Source organism: Eucalyptus grandis, chromosome 2 (assembly GCF_016545825.1).
Source record: "Eucalyptus grandis isolate ANBG69807.140 chromosome 2, ASM1654582v1, whole genome shotgun sequence".
Taxonomy (NCBI): Eukaryota; Viridiplantae; Streptophyta; class Magnoliopsida; order Myrtales; family Myrtaceae; genus Eucalyptus; species Eucalyptus grandis.
This window is the reverse complement of record NC_052613.1, coordinates 37,068,252-37,091,164: the sequence shown is the minus strand read 5'-3', so window position 1 is coordinate 37,091,164 and position 22,913 is coordinate 37,068,252. Positions and strand designations below refer to the sequence as shown.

Here is a 22,913-nt window from a genome sequence, read left to right as displayed (position 1 = left end):
ATATCAAGATAAAGGGAGGGTGTGAATAGTAAAATGGTGACGTGGTTTCTCTAAAAAATTTTAAGGATTTTTTTTTTCAATTCCACATTTTACTACTTTTTACCTCATCCTATTATTAATATTATAAAAAAAAAAGATTTTGTTTACAGGTACCTTAATGGCATTGGTAATATACATTTTGAAGAAAGATTGTACCTTTCACGCCATTGCCTCGCTTGCGCTACCTGTAATCAATACATTGAAATAAAAAACACTTACCTATTATATATACTTAACTAGTGGCTTAAGGTTATCCGTTGTAAGCCGATTAAAAAATATCTTTTGTATATTAAGCCAAAAAAGGGACCACTTATCTAACATTCCAATATTGACTTTGCTACTCAATAAACCATTTCATAAAGTAATCGACAATTTCCATATATCTAAGACAACTAGCCACTGTTATTATATTTGAGTAAATACCTGCACAATTTCTCTCGAAATGTTTTTATCTTTTTCCATATATAATCTATCACCATCACGCACTCGGATAGCGAGTGCCTCAACACCGGGAATTTACATAGTAAAGAAGTGAAGCATGTCGAGCATTTTTTTTATTTAAATTTCCTTGATTTTTCTTTTTCTAATATCACACTTTAGTATTACATTCTTAGTTTTGAATGTGCTATTCAATATGTTGCTATTTGTTGAAAGAAATTTCATATTTTAGACGAGAATGGTACGAAAGGTTATTTGACCTCTTGATTAGGATTTTATAAAGTCTTGATTACTTTCCTATTCATTGTTTTTATTTAATATATTTATATACTATCACCATTCACAACCTAAAGTTTCTATGTTATTTTTAATTAATATGGAATGAGAAGTATGAATTGCATATGGTTGAAGTGGTTTTCTTACAACCATGGATTGATTTTTTCTTTCCCAATTTGAAAAATAAGCAAGCACAATATTATTTTATTGTTTGACAAAGTGCAAATGGCACACGTCCTCAAATGTTTAGACTTTAAAATATTTTCCTTTCGCCTATTCATTTCAAAATTGAACAAAAAAAAATGCAATCCATGTTCTCCCTCATCTTTCCTAAGATGGGATTTCTAGCCAAATAGCAAAAGTCGACGGATTGATAAGATAAGATAAGAGATGATGACAACTATATCTTCCTTCTTCGTTTGAACTCTTCTCAGTTTTCTGCACACCACGATACGCGCTTACTATGACATTCCGGTATGAAGATAAACACGACTTTCCTCTCTTGACCCAAAACTTCTTTCGCGTGAGATGACATTCTAGCTTCGGAACGATAAAAAGAAAAAGGAAAACGTGACGAATTAAATATGAAAACCTTTTTAGTGAAACCTTTTTCCTCCCTCCCTCTCCCGACATACTAGAAAGGCACAAGATGTCATCCATCCAAAAATAATAATAATAATAATAATAATAATAATAATAATAAAAAAAATAAAAATAAAAATAATTTTAAAAAAAAAGAAAAGTGGGGGGACCAAAAAATTGCCCGGCGGCGACCACTAAGCAGAGCGAAAGGGCGCAGAAAACCGAGAGGAAAGTTGCCCAAGTGGAAGGACTGCCACGATGCTCCTCGCGCGGGCCCCACCACCCATCCCAAATATTCCCCTGCTTCTCGCCCCAGCGCCCCCCCTCCGTCGCCCACCGTCCGATCGCGCGACCGCAGGCGGAGGATTCCGCACGTGTGGGGGGACACGCGCCGGGGGCCCACCGCCACGGCAGAGAGATAGGGATAGAGAGAGAGAGAGAGAGAGAGAGAGAGGGAGAGGGAAGGGGACAAGTAAATCCAAGTACGTTCTCTCCGTCCCCCAATTTCCTTGTCCCTTCCCTTCCCTTCCTTCTCCATCGTCACCAATCATCGCCTTCCACCCCCTTACGAAAATCGCAAGGGAGAATTCGAAGGTCAAGACGGCGAAGAAGAGGCAAATCTCTCGGCTCCTCCCGCTCTCCCTCCCTCTCCCTCTCCCTCCCCCTCTCCCTGGGTAGATAAGGATTCCCCCCGATTCCGCGTCCCTCGAGCTGATCGCGCGCGTGCGCCTCGGCTCTTTTTCCTCGCGACTTCGATTCGGTGGCCGCCCCGTCCCTCTCTGATTTCGCGTTTCCTGAGGTGGGTATTCGTCAAGTTTGTGAATTTCTGCGGATTTCGTGCTCTGGGGTTCGAATTTTTCTTCCTTCTTTTTCTGGCCTTCTTTTTTTGGGGCTCTTCGTCGCGTGGCTCGGCTGCTGCTGCTGGCGGCGGCGGCGGCGGCGTCTGATTATTTGTGGGGGTTCTTCGCGTATTTCTCACCGGACCGGACTTTGCTTTGATGGGTTGTTTCTTTTTTTTTTTTTCCTCATGTTCTTTTTCGGTTCCGCGATTGGTCGAACGTGGCGAGGGGCTGAGGATGAATTCCACGGAGCCGGTTCTGGATACGGCTTCTTAATTCGGCGGCGTTTTTTTTATTCTAATTTGGTTAGGGAATCGTGGTTTTCGATCGTGGATTGGTGTTTCTCTGTGTTTCTAGCTTGTTGGGAGGAGGCTGTGTGTTTTATGATAGTCCGACGGAATTTGCATCTCTTGTTTAAGAGACGTGGAGTGTGAGAAGTATGTGGCGCTTCGGGACGTGATCGTGATTTCTTTGGTCGTTGCGACTCCGACACGAAGATGGCGATGGTTTAGGATTGTATCCCTTGTCGGGATTGCGGGTGCTAACCTCGGCGATTGGAAATTGATGTGATTTTGTTTGGGTTCTGGATTAGGCTTCTATGGCTGCGACAGTTATGATTTCTCTTTCTTTATTATTTTTAGTCTATTAGTGGCACAGTAAGTTTCTTTCATGTGAATAGTGCATGCTTTGAGAATGATGCTAGGTTAGTTTTTGTGTTTCTCTGTTTCACCGTTGTTCGCTGGAGGTGGAGGCTATATGTTTGATGATAGCTGGAAACTTTGGGACTTTCATCTACAGTGTGAGAGATTTTGCACTTTTTGAGACACGATGTTGGTTATCTTGGCCATTGCGACTCTTACATGGCAATATTGACAAAGCTTGATTGAATTATGTTGTAAATTTACGACTATTTTGGTGTCTTTTTCAATTTCCTTTTAATTATCTCTGTAGTAGTTTTTACAGTATACGTGCTGTTTTTTCCTTGAAATTTTCAGTGTTTTATAGATTTTGACTTGGATGTCTCTTGAAATGTGCTCTAATTTAGTCATGTGGCTCTGTAGACACCATCTTATCGTCTAGCCTACTAGTAACGTACTCAAACAGATTTTCTTAATGAATATTTTGTGGGGTTTTATATGGGAGATAATATTTAATCAATGACCCAGCCTGCGACTTGCATTAAGAGTTTAAACATGATGGTGAATGATAGTCTTTCTGTTATTACGAACATGCATATCGGTTATGTAGGATTCCAGTGCTGAACGTTTGAGTGATCTTTTATTTGCAGAAAAAGTGCTCTCTCTTGAGCCCTTGTCAAAAGTGATCCTCAACTTTAAATAGAATGTTTATTTTGTACTGTTTCTGGATTGGGTCAAAAGAGAGTTGATGTTTTAATTCCGTTTCTGCAGGTAACTCAAATGTTATCCAAAAACGGGACCGTTGGAAGTGGTCTTTCATCCGCTTCTGGATGTACGAGTGATATCTGCTTTTCTTCCCCTCAGCAACATGAAAGACATGGACAATATTCTCCATTCATTTCTTCAACATCCATGATTAGAACATCCACACCACCCGTAGGTTTTCCCCGAACAGAAGTACAAGTTACTGCATTGACTGATATTCCAAAAGAAATCAAAGATGTTCCCTGGGATCCAAATCAGCTTCAGGATTTTCTCTATTCAGAAAATGTCCCGAGCCAGAATGTTCAGTTAGGGAGCAGGGCGGCTGTCATGGGTTGTGACAACCAATCTGCAGGAAGTGATTTGATATGGACTGAAAACTTTGGTGAGGCTATGGATCTAGATTGGAGCAAATTTCTTGCTGATGATGATGCGATTGACCCATCAAAGGTGTGTATCTTTTAACTTGTAATGGGGTTTGCTGTTTGTCCAGCAGAGAAGGCTGAACTTGTTCGCGAGTCTGTCATTTGCTTGTAAGGTAAATACTATAGGAGAATGTGCTCTGAACGTCTGGCGCTACATGAGATACTTATTTCTTTCTTTTGGGGGTGGGGGGATTACAGAGGGGGTAGGGAGGGTGGTCTTAGGGTATTTTCTCCTGGTCCAAATCGATAATTCTGGAGATGGTTTTATTACTGTAATATCGTTTATCTAATTTTCATTAATTTTATCTTAAATTAAGCTGGCATGTCTTACTCAGATGCCGTTTTCTGTTATGCTGTTGCAGCCGCCCCTTGCTGTTCAAGGTCAGTCTTTACCTCCTGCAGAATCTTCTGCTGCCGCTAATCAATTGTCAAGTGCACCCTCAAGCAAGGCTCGAATGCGTTGGACACCAGACCTTCATGAAGCTTTTGTGGAGGCTGTTAATCAGCTTGGCGGTGGTGACCGTGCGTATCTCCTGATTTCACTCTGGATTTTGGTTGTGTATAGGATGACCAATTTATTTGATTGTTTTCACTTCTGACATTAATTTTAGGCGCCACTCCCAAAGGTGTTCTGAAGCTGATGAATGTAGAAAGCCTAACAATCTATCATGTGAAAAGCCACTTACAGGTATGTTCTGCCTTTTTGTTCTTCTAATCCCTGGCATGATATTGTCTTTTCTAGTTTCTATTCCAAACTTACATGGAAGCCCTTTTAATGCAGAAATACAGAACAGCTCGATATAAACCGGATTCAGCAGAGAGTGAAGGTGATTTTCTTTTGTTAATGATCATTGCTAGTTGGTTCTTTGGACTACACTCTGCATATATAAATTTCCTTTCAGCAGGCACTTATTTATAGTGCAGCCTTGCATTCCGTGCATCTTCAGTCTTTCCTGTCCTTTGGGCTGTAAATGACTGGTCATTCCTCTGTTTCCAGGATCTTCAGAGAAGAAGTTGAGTTCGCTGGAAGACATGAAGTCTCTGGACTTGAAGACGTGAGTCATTTTCTTAGCTCTATTAATTTATGTACTGTGATTGATTGGCTGAAGGGTGTTTCTTTTCATGTTGAGGGATTCACTCTTTTCACTTGATTTAGATTGTATTGATGCTGTTTTGACTTGTCCCTGATGATGAAATCTCTCATTTTTCATGTCTCTTTATCATTTAACACTGACCCAAATCTTCTTTGATTTCACCACATAAAATCTAGTTATTTTCGTCTTTGAGTATCTGATTGGAAGTAATAGTTTAAGAGACTGATGTGTTGATGAAAATAACTCTTACACCTACATGACAGGACTATGAACATCACTGAAGCGCTGAGAATGCAGATGGAAGTTCAGAAGCAGCTCCATGAACAACTTGAGGTTAGCTTTTGACATTCAAGATAATGGTCTTTTGAAGTGAAGGGAAGCATGTTGATGGCCTGCAGATATAGAATATTACTTTATGCTACTATAAGGATATTTCTCCTTTTCCACATATTAAGCATTAGATTCTCGATCGTTTTTCCTGAAACATCTGAGTAAAAGCTAAAAGAAAAATATTTAATGTTTCCTGATAGCAGCCTTTGTTGATAAGCATTTTGAGATCCCAGTTGAGTTCTTACTCACATAAAAGCATTTCGCTTGCCTAATTCAGGCTATAAGACCTACCATTTTGTGTTTTTCGAGTACCATCTTTAAAGAATGCCTGATTTCCCCTGAAGACAAGGATCTTGTGTGTGTTTAAATGCCAAAATATTGAGAAATGTTCCCTAATCTCTCTACAAAAGACACAAAATGTAAAATTTAAGTCCTGAATTATCTGTTACCCAGTCACTTATGCTTTATCGGTTGTCAATTCATTTATGCTTTATTGGTTATATATTTCCTGCAGATTCAGAGAAAGCTGCAATTGAGGATTGAAGAACAAGGAAGGTGCTTACAAATGTTGTTTGAGAAACAAAGGAACCAAACAGAAGCAACCGAGCAACCTCAGGCTGAAAAAGGACTTGAAACGACAAACCCCAGCTCTTCGCCAGGCGAAAGTTCTCTAAACATGAACAAAAGGCAGAAGGTTTCAGAAGCAAGGACTACTGATGATGACAATCCAGATGAGGGCGAGATAGGTCTTCCATCTCCGAAACGAGTGAGGGGCCATGAACCCTAAGCTGGAGCAGCATCCTTTCAAGGTCTTGAAGAATGGAGAAAGAGAAGGATATTAAAGAAGGAAGATCTCATGCTGCCTCTGAAGATGACGTAGCAAATGACGACCGCATGACAAAGGATTTCTTTGACTGAAACTAGGAGATTTTGGAACTCCGCTCATCTAATTTATCTGTGGATTCGTATTAGATGGATTTAGTGTTTAAGTCGATAAAAGCCTCAGACTTTCGAACTATCCAGACTTGGGAAATAAATTTGCATTGATAAACTGTAGATATAGAAGGTTTAGCTGCAAAAGGCGGGCAGCAAGAAATAATGCTCGAACTCACGAGGGACGACGCTTTTACTAAGCTGCTGTGATTTCTGTCTTTCTAATTTGTACGAAAGAAGTGTACTGACTGTATAATCGCGGGGGAAAACATTGTACAAATTCCTCTGCGGGCGTCATTGGCTTGACATGTAGATAAGTCTGTGTGACCTGACGTTGCCTCGTTTCAAGATTTACTTTGCATAGATGGACTATACTTTCGGGTTATCTTTCTTTTCGAGATCTGCTCGGTTCACTATCCTGGCCTATTGATTCTGAGTTATAAAGCTAATCGGTGCGGAGTGATTAAACGCCCGGACAAGAGGGTTGGCGTGGTGACGCCGAGGGTCGCCGGCGCCTCTCATGAGAGGAGCCAAGTCCGGCTCCTCAAAGTCGGGACGAGAGGATTGATGGTTCCGTAATTTTGTAACTTTAGAAAGGCAGGTCACAAAACACTTCTGTATCTCTGAGAGGGGACACGCATTAAGTTTTGAATAAGGAGCTTTCTCTGATTAGGTGATGCTCAAACGGGAAATGTTTGGTTTACATCATCACGTGACCCAATCTCTCTATGTGGGCAAGAGTCACTTTTGAGCAAGTACCTTTCTGTAATGAGGTGACATTCAAACGGAAACGCTCGGTTTACATCAGCACTTATTAGCCAAATCCCCGTGTGCCGACAGAACAAAAGGGGAGGAATGACTCAAGCCTCTCAAAGACTTTGGTAAGAGGCCTTGTGCAAACCAAAGGTGTAAACTTTGGGTGGGAATTTTATCTGGGTAGTTCCCAAAGGCATCACCCACGAAAGTTCGAAGGGGACGATGGGACTTTGCTTTTCCCAAGGAAACATCGTCTGCCACTCGTGTACTTCTTTGGCTTCGTGAGGATTTGTCGATGAAGATCGGTGCTTGAGCTTAGGAAAAGAGCCGGGAAGTTGGTAGCTTTGGTTACTGTCCTAAGAGGATCGTTTGCCTCGTCATCTGTCGGCTCTACCCTGCCCTGAAAGAAAGGCTGTACGCACTTCTCAAGCCGGCGGCAGAAGAACCCTCGATTCCAAGAAGGAGGAGGAGGAGGAGGAGGAAGAAGGAAGAGATGCTGTTCCAGGTGGGAGGGCAAGGGACGCGTCCCACCTTCTTCGAGATGGCGGCTGCCCAGCAGCTCCCGGGCAGCCTCCGTGCCGCGCTCACCTACTCCGTCGGCGTACTCTCTCTATCTCTCTCTCTCTCTCTCTCTCTCTCTCATGCAACTGCGAGCGCGTTTCTCTCTCCGGCCATGTCGAATTCGTCGTTGTACCGACGGTCCCAGCTTAAGTTTTTCGCCACGAATCGCGGGTTCAAGACATGATGATGGGCTCTTGAGCCATTTCGTTCACCCTTATCTTGGAATTTTTTAATGGCGTGGGGCGGCGATGAGTTTGTCCGTGGTTTTTAGCTCTTTCGTTGACGTCGTCTGAGTGTTGTTTAGGTTTGAGCCCAGCTGCAAGATTAAATGTCTCAGTTAACTGGTCGATTAGCGCAATTTTCTCGGTTTTACCTGCCTCGCTGAATTCGGTTATTGACCTGTTGTAGCCTGCTCGAGCATACCTGTAAATGCACCCGATTGAATTATCGGAATTGACTGGAGTTGGTGGGGTTTGTGCTTAGTGGACGACGATAATTGTTGATTCCTGTATCAATTTCTCCAACCTTGTATTAGTTCGATTGACTTGGGAGAGGATGGGGTTTACTGCGGCATTATTGTCTTTCCTGTTTTCTTAGATTTTATTTTGTTCCTTTTTATGGGGGGCAATTTATGGGATGGAATGCTGGAATTCATGGATTAATTGCAGGTACTTGCCTTGAGAAGACCTTTCCTTCACAAAGTATTGGACTACGAAGATGAGTTCTTTGCACTGCTGATGCTGGTTCTCGAAAGTCACAGCTTGCGAACTACAGGTGACTCTACAAACAAATATATTATGTTAACGAACACCCACCCCCCACCCCAATCTCTTTATTTTTCGGCTAGATTAAGCATTCTCTCCTTTATTTTTTGGCTAGATAAAGCATTCAGGACTTGTAGAGCGTTGAACTAGTCCTTTGGCACTATCAGTCCCTTTGTCATGGAAATAGCATTGTATTTCGTGGGCTACTGTCTGTCTCTGATGGTAGTCCCATCCATGTGCGATAATTCCTTGAGGATATATTTGAACCTTAGAATTTTGGCTTGTTGAAGTGCAAGTGAGAATTGACCTTTTGATTTAAGCTAACCTTGTCAAGTCATGTGAAGGCTTATCTTTCCCCTGTACGTGAAAAGTTTTTTACTCTCCATTCTTCACCTGTCATGTTTCCTAAAGTGTAGAACTCTGGAGACATGCCATCTTAATACTTTGGTCGACTGAGAATTCTGTGGGATGTGAACGTTGAAAAGCTTTGTTTAAATACTGAAAGAAAGTGTGAGATGGACAAATATGTGTATAATTTAAGTGGATTCCTGCAAAAGAAAAGTTTCAGACTTACCAGTTAGACATTTCGTGAGGTATCCTTAAGTTTTATTAATCAATTTTCCATCATGGAAGTAGTCTTATTTTTTTTAAATTTTATTCTTCTTCAGATGCTTCATTTTCCGAATCTTTATATGGGCTACGAAGGAGAGGGGTGAAGATAAAAGCACAGAAGGATGTTGCTCTTTTGAACTCAGGGGATAGATTGCATCATTCTGGGTTAGAAAAGCGCCAGAAAGCCCTATCTGTTGTGTTCCTGGTACAATCTTTTGCTTCTATCATCCAGCTTATGTATAAGCCACCGAATGATGTTAAATTTTCTTGGATAAATTTCATCAAATGTTTCCGTCTAGATAATGTAACTCTCAGAATAAGCTTCACTGCCCTTCATTATGGCTTCTGTTGGCAGCATAATTGCGCTATGGTCAACATGTTTGTGATACGTAACTTATTTTTCTTATTGAGGCTTGGTTTAAGTTTCTCTCTGTAACCATGGTGAATGGAGTCAAGACAAGTAGCATGAAATCTCATTGAACTATAAAAAAAAATGATATTACTCTTGAATTAGACTGTGACTGGAAATAGGTATTGTTATTTAGACATGGGAGCTTTGATATTGTATTAAATTGTCAAGGTTTTTATCTTTCTATCTTTTGCTTTACTATCTGGTTTTGACATGGAAGTACACAATTATGATTAGGTGGTCTTGCCATACTTTAAATCAAAATTGCATTCCATATACAACAAAGAAAGGGAAGCCAGACTTCAAGCAAGTTTATGGGGTCATGGAGAAGATAGCTTGGATAATTTGGACTACGTCACTGGAGGAGAGGATGTTGTCGTCTCAGTGGGAACTTCGAATGCAGATCGATCAATCAGAACACACTTGATGAAGAGGATTCAGAAAATAGTAGGTGCTTGCTACCCATGGATACATGCTAGCTGTGAAGGTACATCACCCTGAGTTATATTATGCCTAACATCTTAAAGTGTCGTTCTCCTTGGTTCAGGTGGTTGGGCTGAAAGAACTATGCCCATCTTTGTTCCCAATTTCACAATTCGTTAAAATAGTACTTTTCAAGGATAACAGGGGGCATTCAGTGATAATTCACCTCATTCATACAGACCAAGAAAACATTGTTTTTTTCTTTGGACACTTGTTAGCTTTAGTAATTAAAATATTGTGGACTAAATTATGCTTGAGATTCTCAAATTGAAGCTACCTTCTGGCTATGCAGGATTGTCATTTGCCTATCAACTGTTGTATCTATTGGATGCCACCGGATTCTATTCTCTGGGCTTGCATGCACTTAATATTCAAGTTTGTCGAGCTACTGGGCAAGAGCTGGTTAGGTTCACTTCAGTGAATTTTTATTGTCAAATTATTGTATCACCTTTTAGTAAATCTGCTAGTACTTTTCTTTTTAATTAGGGAAAGCTGAAAGGAAAGAGGACTTGTAAATGCAAAATTTGTATGAAATGCAGGAGATCATATGGCTTAGAGTTAGTTTCTTTTTTCATCATTTTAGCATTCTCTCTGGTTGCTGTTGCTTAGTTAAAATACAGACGGTTTTTTTTTTTTTAATCTTCTCCCGTTACCTAGTATAAGGTTATCTCAGTTATGTGCATCTTTCTTTGCCCAAGGCATGAAATTGTTCTCCTTTTTTAATTGCATAATTGGTGTTGGTGTGAAGATGGAATGAGTCTGTTTAAGAACAGCCATCGTACTTGCTTATAAACTTTGTTTGGCATTTGGAGGTAGTGTTAGACTTGGTGCTTGCTGTAATTTGCTAAGCAGGACTGTCTTTTTAATTCAATGTGGTGCTGAAAAGAGTTGTGTGAATGAAGATAAAGATCAGACTTTTAAACTTAGCAGTGCTGAATGTGCTATGCAGACCTATGGTAGGACCTTTGTACTAATTGCTGTTGGCCAAGCTTATGCCAACGCTCAAAATGAATACATAATAGCCAAATCTTTTTTGACCCTGCAGCAGAATCCCGATAGTACACTGTACATGTCTAAGCTGTGCATGTCTTATTGGATAGTCCTTTTTCGTTTGCTTCATTTTACTTTTAGAAGGTATCAATCTACACTTGGTATCAATCTACACTTTCTTATGCCAATCTAGATGGATACTTCATCAAGAATTTCCAAGATACGAAATCAAGAACGTGAGAGACTTCGTGGTCCTCCATGGTTGAAGGTATGGATCTGTCTTGTTAGTTGAATTGATAGATGTCACTTAATGTATACTCTTTCTCAAAGTATCGAGCTTTGCATGTTCACGTGGAAGTGCTGGTAATCCAAAATGGTTGGCTATTTCCTCTTCTTTTTAAAGATTTGATAACATAGGCACTAAGTAAGTCACCCTTTGATCACACGGTTAAATGAGCCAAAATATATGCCGGGGAGTAATTTTTGCTCATGTGAAGTGTACTTTAAATGTCTTAGTAATTCGACTTTTAAATCACTTATATCTTATTAATCCTAACAGGCAGTACAAGGTGCCTTGCTCTCCTGTACGTATACAGTGCTTGACTATGCACAGACTGGATTAATTGCAGCTGTATTCTTCTTCAAGGTGAGTCCTTTTCCTACTTATTTTGATAATAAATTTACTGCAAACAGTTGCATTGACAAAGTATAAGTTACTATTCCCTTTTGTGATATCTGCATCTGAGGTGGTTATTAAATTGTTTGTTGTAATCCTGTAGCACAATTTTGTCTATTTTTTCTAGAAGTGAATGAATCTGTATGATGAAAATGTGGAAGTTTGCTGATGTTTGAAATTTAGTAGATGATGGAATGGTGGTACCAATCTGCTGAGGAGAGAATGTCAGCTCCAACCGTGTACCCTCCTCCACCACCACCTCCACCTCCAAAGGTGACAACTCTCTCTCTCTCTCTCTCTCTCTCTCTCTCTCTCTCTCTCTCTTCCATACCCCTGACACAAATGATTGCTTGCTTCAAATGACTAGAGAATTTTTGTTATCAAGTGTCAGAACTGAAAGAGATTTGGATATTGGATAAAGACAATTTCACGTTTCTGGCAAAACTAGACACCTCTTTCATCCCTCAACAACAATCCTCAATTTATTGTCATGCATGGCTGTGTTATAACAGCAGAGAATTTTTTCAAAAGAGGCTATATGATTCAAGAATCAAGCATCATTTGAGCAGGTTGCAAAAGAAGGGATTCCACTGCCACCAGACAAAACATTATGCCCTTTGTGCTCACAGAAGCGAGCAAATCCATCTGCAGTTACTGTCTCGGGGTTTGTCTTCTGCTATGCTTGCATTTTCAAGTATGTTTCGCAGGTGAGCTACTTCCATCCTAGCAATAATAATTAAATGCAGACTTTAGTGAAATACTTTAGGGAGCACATGGCGTATACATACGGGATATTGTGTGAGCAATTAGCTCTAAGAGTTGTTGAACTGGTCCAAATTATCGTTGAGACTTATGGTGGTTTAGGATGTTCACTAGCTAATAACAATTTTGATGTTATTTAAGATTTCAAAATTGTTGATTTACTACCTGCATGATAACTTATCTTTCTTCTTTTCTTTATTTGTCTTTTCTCTTTGCTAAATAGATAATACTTTATCCGCTTAGTCGTTCTATTAACTTATTGAGACTCTTCAAGTGAATATTGATTCAAAACCTGAACTCTTTCATAAAGCTAAGAACAGGGATTCTTTCGCCCTTTCATTTGTTGGATAAAAAAGGGTGGAAAAGATAGTATTTATTCCTTTGCTAACATGTTTTCAGAGGAAGGACAAAAGTACCAACTTCTTAACTGAAGCAGCTCATATAGTTCAGTATATATCTGATTAGGGACTATATAATGTCTCTTTTCCTAAACCGGAGATTTTGACTTTCTTATTTGTCTATTGATGGTTTTTCCACAATTCCACAGTATAAGCGCTGTCCAGTCACATTGATGCCCGCAACAGTTGACCACATAAGGCGGCTGTTCCACGACATGTAGGATACTCATATCTCTGCAGATGATCATCTTTCTAGACATGGCCAGAACCCATGGTCAAATGAAGGAAACAATATGCTGCAATTGAACCGAAGACGGCCGTTGGGGTGTTTGGAGCAAAGTTGTGGTCTGACAGCGTTTAGTTACCTGATCTTGCCAGCCCATGAGTTGTGACTGAGATACATGTCAAACTTTGTTTCACCTCTCATGCCTTCATTACATGCTCACAACATGCTCAATACGAGTGAAAGTCTCTCTCGGATTACTCAAGCCCAGTCACTTGCCTCACTTGTTTTTTCCTTGGCAAAAAAGAGAAAGTGACGCGGCCATAGTTTGTACATACCTTTGAGATTGTCTCATGTCTTAAACTATATCAACACTGATCATTTTTAGATTAATAAAGGCATCCATGCTTGAGGGCTTTTCCTGTGAAACACATTCCCTTTATAAAGGCATCACTATCCAGGCTTAGTCGCTAGTTGGCTTATAGAATGGGGACATCCTAAGCGGAACTATGGTGGTTTCTCTGTCTGTGGGCTTTTTAATTAAATTGTTTGTCCGGACCTTGGTTGGCTGAATAACTGAGTCGATTTTAAATTGTTAGAAAGAAGCCGAAAGGGAATTCAGAAGGAGAAATCAGGTTGTTAAAGGGGAACCTAGAAAAGGAAATGATACCGCTGGCTAAAATGTCCAAACGTTGCTGGAGTTTACTTTGGTTTCAATCTTGAGTTCACTCTGTATTGTTCATGTTCTAGTTCCGGCTCTCGGTTCAATTTCATGCTTAGACCTTACGATTTGATATAGTTTGTTTCAGTTTCTGGTAGATTCAGTCCTCCAGTGTGTTTTGACATTCTGGATCCTGATTTCGTCATATTCCTCAAATTTGATTGCGCTTCAGTCGAATCCCGATTCAGGGGATGAATTTCTTCATCTCTCTTGCATCTGAATCTGGTTGGCCACGGTCCATTTCGAACCCCATCTCAAAACCGATGATAATTCCGGCTCGGGTTGGAGTCGTCACGAAGTCAATGTTCTTCAGTGAATGTCCCACGAAATTATTGGAGTGAACGTGATAGGACATGATCAGAGTTCAGGATGTACGCTGAATCGGGTGTCTCATCTCAGCCGGGGGACCCAAAAATAATGCTAACAAGATGTACGCTGTCGTATTGACTTTTCTCCCGTGAAGTCCTTCGCAATGGCACAGCCTTCGTCCTAAATTTTTAATTTGAATGAATGCATGTTTAATATGAGAATTGGACCCAGACAATCGCAATCTAATAACACAGATTGGCTTGAACAGAGCTCGATATGCTCTTCCTGCGGAAGCATTTTGGTTGGATAAGCAGATTCAAGTTGAGTTTAACTTCGGAAAGCAGCTTTGCACTTTCAAATTCCTTCTACGGAAAGTCCTTTGTCCTCAAATCCTACTCATTCAAGGCTTGAAAAGTCCATACTTCACAATTGATCCAATAACTAATGATAAGCAATTCAAATAAAAGTCAATAACCTTCAGCCAAAAAACAAAAAAAGTTGGTGACCTGACATAAATGAGTAACTTCATCAAGAGAAAGTCGATAGCTAACTCAAATTAAGGTGGGGCACTTCTTTATAAGAGTCTATGACAATTACGCGTCACTTCTTTTATAGGTTTGACGTTTTGAAATTATGACATTTCTAGAAATTTATTTATAAGAAACTTTTTTTCCCGCCTTTTGTTTTCCAAATGGAATGCTTGAATTCCGCTTACTCAGACCGCATATTTTATACTCCTGTAACAGGGTCTCGATATATTATTTCTTAAATTTCGGTATTTTTATTAACTTATTAATGTGAGATTTTTAGTTACTGTGTGGAGAATTCGTTCAGTCCTTACTTGAGCCTATTGCAGCTATAATCCCTAAAGGGTGCAAAAGGGCCGCCAGCCCTGTGCCATGTAAGTCCAAAACAAGAAAAAGAGAAAAAGAGAAAAAGAGAAGATAAAAAGAAGAAGATCCCGTGTCATACTTTGATCATATGGTCCCTTTGTGCTACAAAAGCTCTAGGCATGTACTTTCCCACGAATTAATTTTTATATTTCTAAAGAAGAAGCTCGATAATTTGATCAACATTAATTTAATTCACTCGGTACTAGGTTTCACGTTCCCGCCAGGTTGTCACGTTGTCTTTTCTCTCCCATCTCTTTCAAATGCGTAAAGGGATGTCATTATCCGATAAAGAAGGAGCACCTAATTCTCTTTAGTTGAGACATTGAGGCAGTTGAGACATTGTGGCATTAGATTACCCAGTCCCGCCCCTCAAATGTCTGTGGTCTATAAAGGCGAGTCACATCATGGGTAATTGCCGAGAATAAAACTTCACAAATTTATGGTTGTGGAGGCGTGTGGGGGCCCTGGACTTATGCTGAGGACAAGAGAGCACGGTCGTCGAAACACCGGAGATGGCCCGTAGGGGAGAGATGGCCGACGACCTTGTGCAAGGGCTGGTGATCCAAGTCACCATCTGTCGACATGCAGCCAATGACGGTGCTAGACTTTGCTCTTTCTTGGAGTCTTGCATTGCCAAACAACCTCCTTTGTAAGATAGGTGAAGTCGGTATTGATGCCTCAATATGTTTCAACCATTGATAAGTCGCCATCTGTCGACATGCGGCCAATGATAGTGCTAGACCTAGCTCTTGCTTGGAGTCTTGCATTGCCAGACAACCCCTTTGCGAGACAAGTAAAGTTGATGTTGATGCCTCAATATGTCTCAACCGTTGATAAATCTCCATTTACTTAATTCACAATTTAAATTTATTTATATAAGAGAAGGAGTATCGTGCATAATAAACAATCCAGAAGATCCATGTCTAAATTGCCTCCTCCAAACACCCCCTTCCCAATCTAGGAACTGAGGTGTCAGAGCTAACCCTTGCCTTGAATAGGAACTTCATCAAGAAAATAATTATTTATAATACGGAAATAATAAAGATAGCTGCCAAGACCATAAAGAAGTAATAATATCACATGGCATCTATACTAACTATATAAATTTGCTACCATACACTAAACGCGTTGCATTCACATCGAATTAAACTTTTGGTCGATTTATTTTTTCCATTTCTCGCTTTTGAATTAGAAAAGTTCCTTCACTCATTTATCACAGCTAGTGCAGCATCATGGCAAGACATTTTCTTGGCATGCATGATAAAAGCTTAGGCAGAAGGATCAGAGACCGACGAATATTCCTGTTGCAATTTGCATAAAGATATCAATTTCGGTTTTTTCTTTACACATTGTATGACAATGAACAAAGAGATAAATAAATATACTTAATTCACATCTTCACATGGCGCGGCCAGGTCAAAAGCCAATATAATGATTACTAACGTCTTATTGGTAGAGAAAATATTAGATACACCTCGTGCTCCAACGTGGTAAATAAGAAGTCACCTCAAATTGCGCCACGTGTCCAACGTTGTATGGCAAGACACTGACTGCTACTTAGGGCTGTACTATGTTTCGGAAAGAGTTAAAGAAACTCAAGTTTATTTTATTACGACATGCTTATTTAATTGGGAAGGAAAGCATTGCGTAAAGTCCAATACTTTATGTGAATATCTATTCAATTAGGTGTGGCTCTCAATATATAAATCGCGCTAGATGATTCTGCCAGTTTTCCATATGATGTGTCATGTTAAATAATCAAAGTTCATTTTTGGTGAAACTATAAAAGAAAGTAAATAAATAACGTGCTAATTTTGGTCATGTCTTTGTATGTAAAGTAACAAAAGTTCATTTATAGCACGGTAGGAAAAAAAAGTAAATAAATCCTCCATACTAGTTATATATGTACAGGTTGCATCATGAACCGATTAAGTAAAGATTATTATATACAATTCAAGGGTACAAGCGAAAAAAACCCACTATTTAAAAGCCTATTAATAATTTTGCAGGCATCATGAACCGATTGAGTAAAGATTATTAATAATGTACAGGTTGCATCAACTCAAAGCAATATGCTGTTGATAGGATTTGAATGAACAATCTTCAACTTTGGAACTCAAAATTTCGTGACGTCTACTTCTTAAAAAAATTATGAAAAAGATAAAGAAGCAATATTCCAAGCTGTTGTGTAGATGGTAAACGCCACCACACAGCACCACCACACATTTTTCTTTTTAATTTTCGATTGAAAAATCATATGTGGAGTACCAAACCCGTTTTTTATTTGCAATGATATATGTAATATTTAATTCTTTTAAGCAAGATGTGTGTTTTATATTTGCACGAACTGGGTGAACGGCTTTCCAAGAAGTAGAGTCTTAACAATACCATCACTTTACAGGTTTGAACAACATGTATCTATGTACGTTAACAAAACTTATCAATACACTTATAAATATATTAAAGCACTTTCCGACCAGATTCACTTAATAAGGGAAAAGCTTTATTTCATCCTTCTTGTATTTTTACATCTTTTCTAATTAAGTCTACAAGCATTTAATTTGTTTGATCAAGCCTTTTTGCTTTTATGGGCTTTGAAATCCGATCAATCCAACTGGCATGGCCATAGGATGATCTCGTAGCATCCATTGGTAAGATTTCCTCAATGTAGAAGTTTATGTGCCATCATGATATGATGTTTCATACATTCGATAATATTTTTCCTTAGATGTCCACACGGACCTTATACGTTACTCGCCTCACCATTTGGTCTCCTCCAGCAACCATGTGTTTAATTCGGTTTGATCGAATTTGGTGTCGGCTAGATTTTATCAAAAAAATTGTTAAAGTAGAAGAACTCAGTTGGACAAATTGAGCGTATAAATATTTTATCAGAAGCAAAGTAAAAATACGTAGACGAAATGTAGAAATTTCCGCATTTAATAGCCGCAAAAGGTAGGAGGGGCTCAAATCCATATTCCCAAATAAGGACAAACCTTCTTTGGGGCAGGTCCCCTCACTCCTTATTTTCTTTTTATTTTCTTTTTTCGTGGGCCCACCTCCTCGCCGTTGAGATCTGGGGGAGTCAAGGCCTGTCGAAAGTCAATAGATCGGACGCTCCTCAATAAAAGATTGGACCCAAAGGGTGTTACTTTCACCTCGAAGCTCGAAGCTTGCCTCCGACTCTTTATGACCACTTTGCGTCCGCACAAATCAAAGCCGCCCAAACCTTAAGCTTGCCTATTAATTTCAACAATCGTTATTACATTCATTGACTATGTTCATCACCATTTTGCCCGCATCATACTTAAGAAGAAATTATCACGTAATCATCATCATTTTCTAACCTGAGTTATGAAATTAGACTTTTCATTGTCGAGGCCCTCAAATACTTATTAAATATATTTAATTAGAAAATACATGAATCTTTGTTTAAAAAATATAATGGGTAGATTACTTTTTCATAATGGAGGGTGGCGATTCTCATAACATCAATAATATATATTGATTATAGTTAGCTCCGTTCATATATTTTGACGTGAGTATAATAACGGGTCAAAACGTTCTAAGTTATCATGGTCTTGATCTAGCCATGTCATATCACATTAAGTTCAATTTTTTTTCAAATTTGCATATTATTTTATCTGTCCCTAATTCGAAAGGTGAATCGAGATTTTATTTTTACTTTCTTGTAAAAATTGACAAAAGGAATTGCATTTGACTTATCGGTTGACGTTATTTTAGCATATGTTTAGCATTCCGAGGAGAAGCTCAATTAACAATTTAAAAAAAAAGTCATGGAATAAAATCAATCTAGACATAAGTAGATAATATGTTTGTGAATATTAGCCGATTCCTACAACTCGTCGGTTACTTTACCAAGCGGTCAAAATCACGAGATACGAGCGTCCACAGTTAAGGGTGCGTTTGTTTGCGTTTCTGTTTAAAAATCGTTCTGGGAGCGAAAATAAAAAAAGTGTTTTTAGGAACAATTTTTGAACAAAACAACGCGTTTAGAAACTTGTTCAGGGAATAAAAATAAACAAAACATGTTTGGTAAATTTGAATAATTTTTTTATTTCTTTTATTTTTCTATTTTTTTCTTATTTTTCCTTTTTTTCTTTTTCATTTTTTTCTTCTTTTTTGCCCATGCGACCGACCTCAGCGAGGCCGAGCTCGCCCGGCGGCGGGCGGCGCGGCCTCGCCGGCCACCACCCGGCGGCGCCGACTCGCCCCCAGATCCGGCGAGGCCGAGGCTCGCCCGGCTGGGCCGGCGAGCTCGGCCTCCCGCCGGATCTGGGCGAGATCGAGCTCGCCCGGGCCGGCGAGGTTGGCCTCGCCATGGTCGGGCGAGCTCCTCGGCCTCGCTGGGCTGGGCGAGGCCGCCCGGGCCAAAAGAAAAAAGAACAAGAAAATAAGAAAAAAAGAAAAAAAAGTTTCTCAAAGTGGTTCGAAAACAAAGAACACAAAATTTGTGTTTCTTTTTTTTGCTTTGTTCGCAGCAAAGAGTAAAACGAATGCAAACGCGTCCGAACAAGGTCCCAAACAGCCTAAAATTTTAACACGTCAATGAACTCCAATCTAGAACCGGGGGACCGGGCAGTAATTATCAAATATTATGAGAATTTGTAAAAATAGGGAAAAAAAAAAAAAATTAAAGTAAAGGAAGAAAGAAAAAGAGGAAGGGTTGCACTTAAAACCCGAAGTCGCAAGAAACAACCAGCCGAACCCACAGAGGACACGTGTCTCCATCTTTTGGTACGCCAGTTCGCTTTTCCACTTCCTTTTGGCCATCCCCCCCCCCACCCATCGCCATCATCATTATTCCCAAAGCTGAAACCATTGCAGACTCCAACTTCGCCGCTTTTTCTTTGCACTTTCTCTCCCTTTACGCAAGGATTTTGTCAATTAGTGTCGACATTAACTATATAATCAAAGATTTTATCATTTTCAAATGCACCATCTTTCTTATATTATGAATATATACATTGCAATATAAAAACTTTTTTTCAATTAAGCATAGATAACAAATTGCGTACAAAGAATTCTAAATCGAAGATGGTGATGGCAGTCAAAATCAAGACACTTAATAAGTATATGAAATTTGTATGGTATTTTGTAGATATTTATATTGCGGAAACTACATCCCCATTCAGCAAAAACAATCTCGAACGCTCTTTGAGGCTCTCGAGATAATTTCCACCTGGAGATGATTAAAAACTAATAAACAGCATCAGCTTTTGACAAAGAGAGAAAGGAAGGAAGGAAGGAACAGCTGTTTTTTTCGACGATGTAGCAAGTGAAACCTGCCCAGATCGAGAGAATCCATGCTCACCTGCACCAAATACAATCTCCTCGCCTTCATTTCTTTTTTATTTACACTTCTTGCTCTGTACTATTGAGGAGTTTTGATGACCCAGGAAGAGACTGCTCCAAGTGCTGCACATCGCACCCAACCGATGCGGCGCAATATCTGTTGCTATTAGTCAGTCCTCGTAGGGATGTGAATCAGTTTGGTTCGAATTTTCAATTCAGATATGAGTGTCAATGATTCGATCCGGATTGGATTGGAAATTGGTCTTGAATCGAATCAAACCATTTGTGTGTATTATCTTTGAATCGAAATGTACCCCAAATTGCAGACTCGGATTGGTTGGGTTTTGGTTTTTTTGATTTTTTTTTTTTAAATATTAAAAAGATATTTAGTGGAAAACAAGAGAGATTGTGTATAGTGTAACATTAAGACGAGAAGCAATTTTCAGCTCAATTAATCGAACTGAACTAAATCGAAACTATCTAAGCCAAAAAAAAAAAAAAGTTTTATATCATTATCCGAACCAACACTCGACTAAACAAAAAATGTATGAAAATTTAGTTCGGATCAATCTTGATTTTAGTTCAATTTCTCGATTTGGTTCAAATGCCCTTTTTTTCTTGAGAATCTAAAAATCCAAATTTCATGTCCTCTTTTCTATTCCCAAAAGTCTCTTTTTCTGACACTCCCACTGTCTCTGATTCACTCGTGCCGATAGAACGCTAAGGTTCTTTTAGTTTATTTATGTGTTGCCCCTGTTTTCTTTCATACTAGTTCAACAATTTTCGATTCTTTCTAAATATTGACAGATAGGATTATTTATAAATTAGGTTAATATTACAAAATCTTAACTTAATATACTTACAACAAATTTACCAACAAAAATTTCAAATTAGAATATTCGTGATAATTTTCCCTCCATTAATTTCTGTTAGATTGAGTTAGTACTATGAAAAACTCCCAAACTTGTACACATATAATAAATAGATGATAATATCCCAAATTGGTATATCCGTCAACTATCACGTTACACCCAATTTAGCAATATAATGATAAAATTTAATGAAAATTAACATAGGGTGAATTTATCACAAATATACTAGTTTGGGATTTTGCGTGTATTAGTCCTTTATAATTTTTTTCCCAATTCATGATTTTGCTATAAAGCAATTAGTACTCTTGTGAAAACATTTGAGAGCTACTATTATGTGAACACTAACAATCTTACGTGATATGGTGCTAATGTGAATATTTTTAATATGGTTTTGTTCTTTTAAATTCTTTACTCTCTTTTCTTGTTTGGACTAAAGTTCATAAGGTGCCATGGCCCTTGCCCAAACTGAGTGAGAGCCATGACACGCTCGCCCAATCTAGGTGAGGCCACAATGCCCAAAACCAACGAGGGTGTGCGACGCTCGCCCAAAGTTGGCATGGGTTGGCCAGCAACCTTTGCCATCCCTCAATTAAAAAAAAAAAAAAGAAGAATTTTTTTAATTAAAAATTAAAAATTTACATTGATATCAATAATCTCACATAAGATAATCAATATCTACATAAGTAATTCTAGTTTAAACTAGCTAATGGACTTAATTGGCAAAATATAAATAGGTTTAAAATTAAAGTGGCACAACTAAAAATTTAAAACTAAATTGATATGATTGTATTAAATTTGTGCAATTTTTTGGTAATTTCTCCCGTTTGTTGTGTCCCATCTCAATATGAACTTCCTACGGACGAGGGACCCGAAAAAATGTTGGCAAGGTGCACGTTGTCGTATTGACTTTTCTTCCTTAAGTCCTTCTCCAAGGGCAGCATACGTTCCAGTTGAACGAATGCATCTTCAATATGAGAATTGAAGACCCCGACACAATCACATTCTCATCACATGAGATTGCCATGTATAGGACCCGATTGCCATGACGGAAGCTTAAAGTGCATTTGGTAAACATTTTGTTTTTGAGAACAAATTTTACTTAGAATTTTTTTTTTAATTCTATTCCTAGGAAATAATCTTTGAGTTTTTAAAGCGATTGGTAATTGTTCAATTTTTTTTTATTCCCTGGATAGAAATGTCTTTAGTAGGATTCATAAATTTTTTGTTTCTTTTAATTTTTAAGTACTTTTATTATATATTTCTTATCTTTTTCTTTTTCCTTCTCTCTTCTTCTTCCTCCTTCCATCGTGGTTGATGACTAGCTAGGTGAGGTCTGGTGAGCTCGTCAAAGCCTCGCTTGCTGGCGTGAGGCCGGCCTCGCTTGGCCACCATGAGGCTCGTCAGGCTGGGCGAGGTTCGGCCTTGCCCAAATCGACAAGGTTGAGCCTCGCAGTGGCTAGGCGAGGCTCTAGCGAGCTCGTTGAACCTCGCCCAACTAGTTGCCGAAGATCGTTAGTGGCTGTGGCGATGGCTAGCAACAGCTGATGGTCAGCTGGGAGGGAGAAGAAGAAGAAGAGAGAAGGAGAAAAGAAAAAATTAGACTTGATTTTAAAAATTGTTCTTGAGAATAGAAAATAACTTTTTTCTTTACTTCTTGATTTAGTTCCAAATTTATTCCTTGGAACAAAAAAATGGATTTTTGCTCTTGGGAACAAAAAAATTATTAAACGAATCTCTATTATTTTTTTTGTTCCGAAAAATAAAAAAATAGAATTAGTTATTCCTAGGAGAGTTACCAAATAGGTCTTTATT

At 39.0% G+C, this 22,913-nt stretch overlaps 2 protein-coding genes across 2 annotated transcripts; both read left to right on the top strand.

The window, feature by feature from the left end:
- The first annotated feature begins 1,809 nt into the window (after positions 1 to 1,809).
- On the top strand, positions 1,810 to 6,730 carry LOC104432550 (myb family transcription factor PHL13). Its single transcript, XM_039307445.1, has 8 exons — positions 1,810 to 2,134; positions 3,584 to 4,024; positions 4,362 to 4,521; positions 4,611 to 4,687; positions 4,781 to 4,826; positions 4,997 to 5,054; positions 5,357 to 5,426; positions 5,938 to 6,730. Exons 2-8 carry the CDS (start codon positions 3,593 to 3,595, stop codon positions 6,208 to 6,210), a joined length of 1,116 nt encoding a protein of 371 aa, XP_039163379.1. The 5' UTR covers positions 1,810 to 2,134; positions 3,584 to 3,592; the 3' UTR covers positions 6,211 to 6,730.
- A 510-nt stretch (positions 6,731 to 7,240) lies between these two features.
- Positions 7,241 to 13,419, top strand: LOC104432549 (peroxisome biogenesis protein 12). Its single transcript, XM_010045004.3, has 10 exons — positions 7,241 to 7,713; positions 8,342 to 8,447; positions 9,106 to 9,254; positions 9,696 to 9,945; positions 10,234 to 10,343; positions 11,125 to 11,199; positions 11,491 to 11,577; positions 11,794 to 11,880; positions 12,177 to 12,314; positions 12,917 to 13,419. Exons 1-10 carry the CDS (start codon positions 7,606 to 7,608, stop codon positions 12,986 to 12,988), a joined length of 1,182 nt encoding a protein of 393 aa, XP_010043306.2. The 5' UTR covers positions 7,241 to 7,605; the 3' UTR covers positions 12,989 to 13,419.
- The last annotated feature ends 9,494 nt before the right edge of the window (positions 13,420 to 22,913 follow it).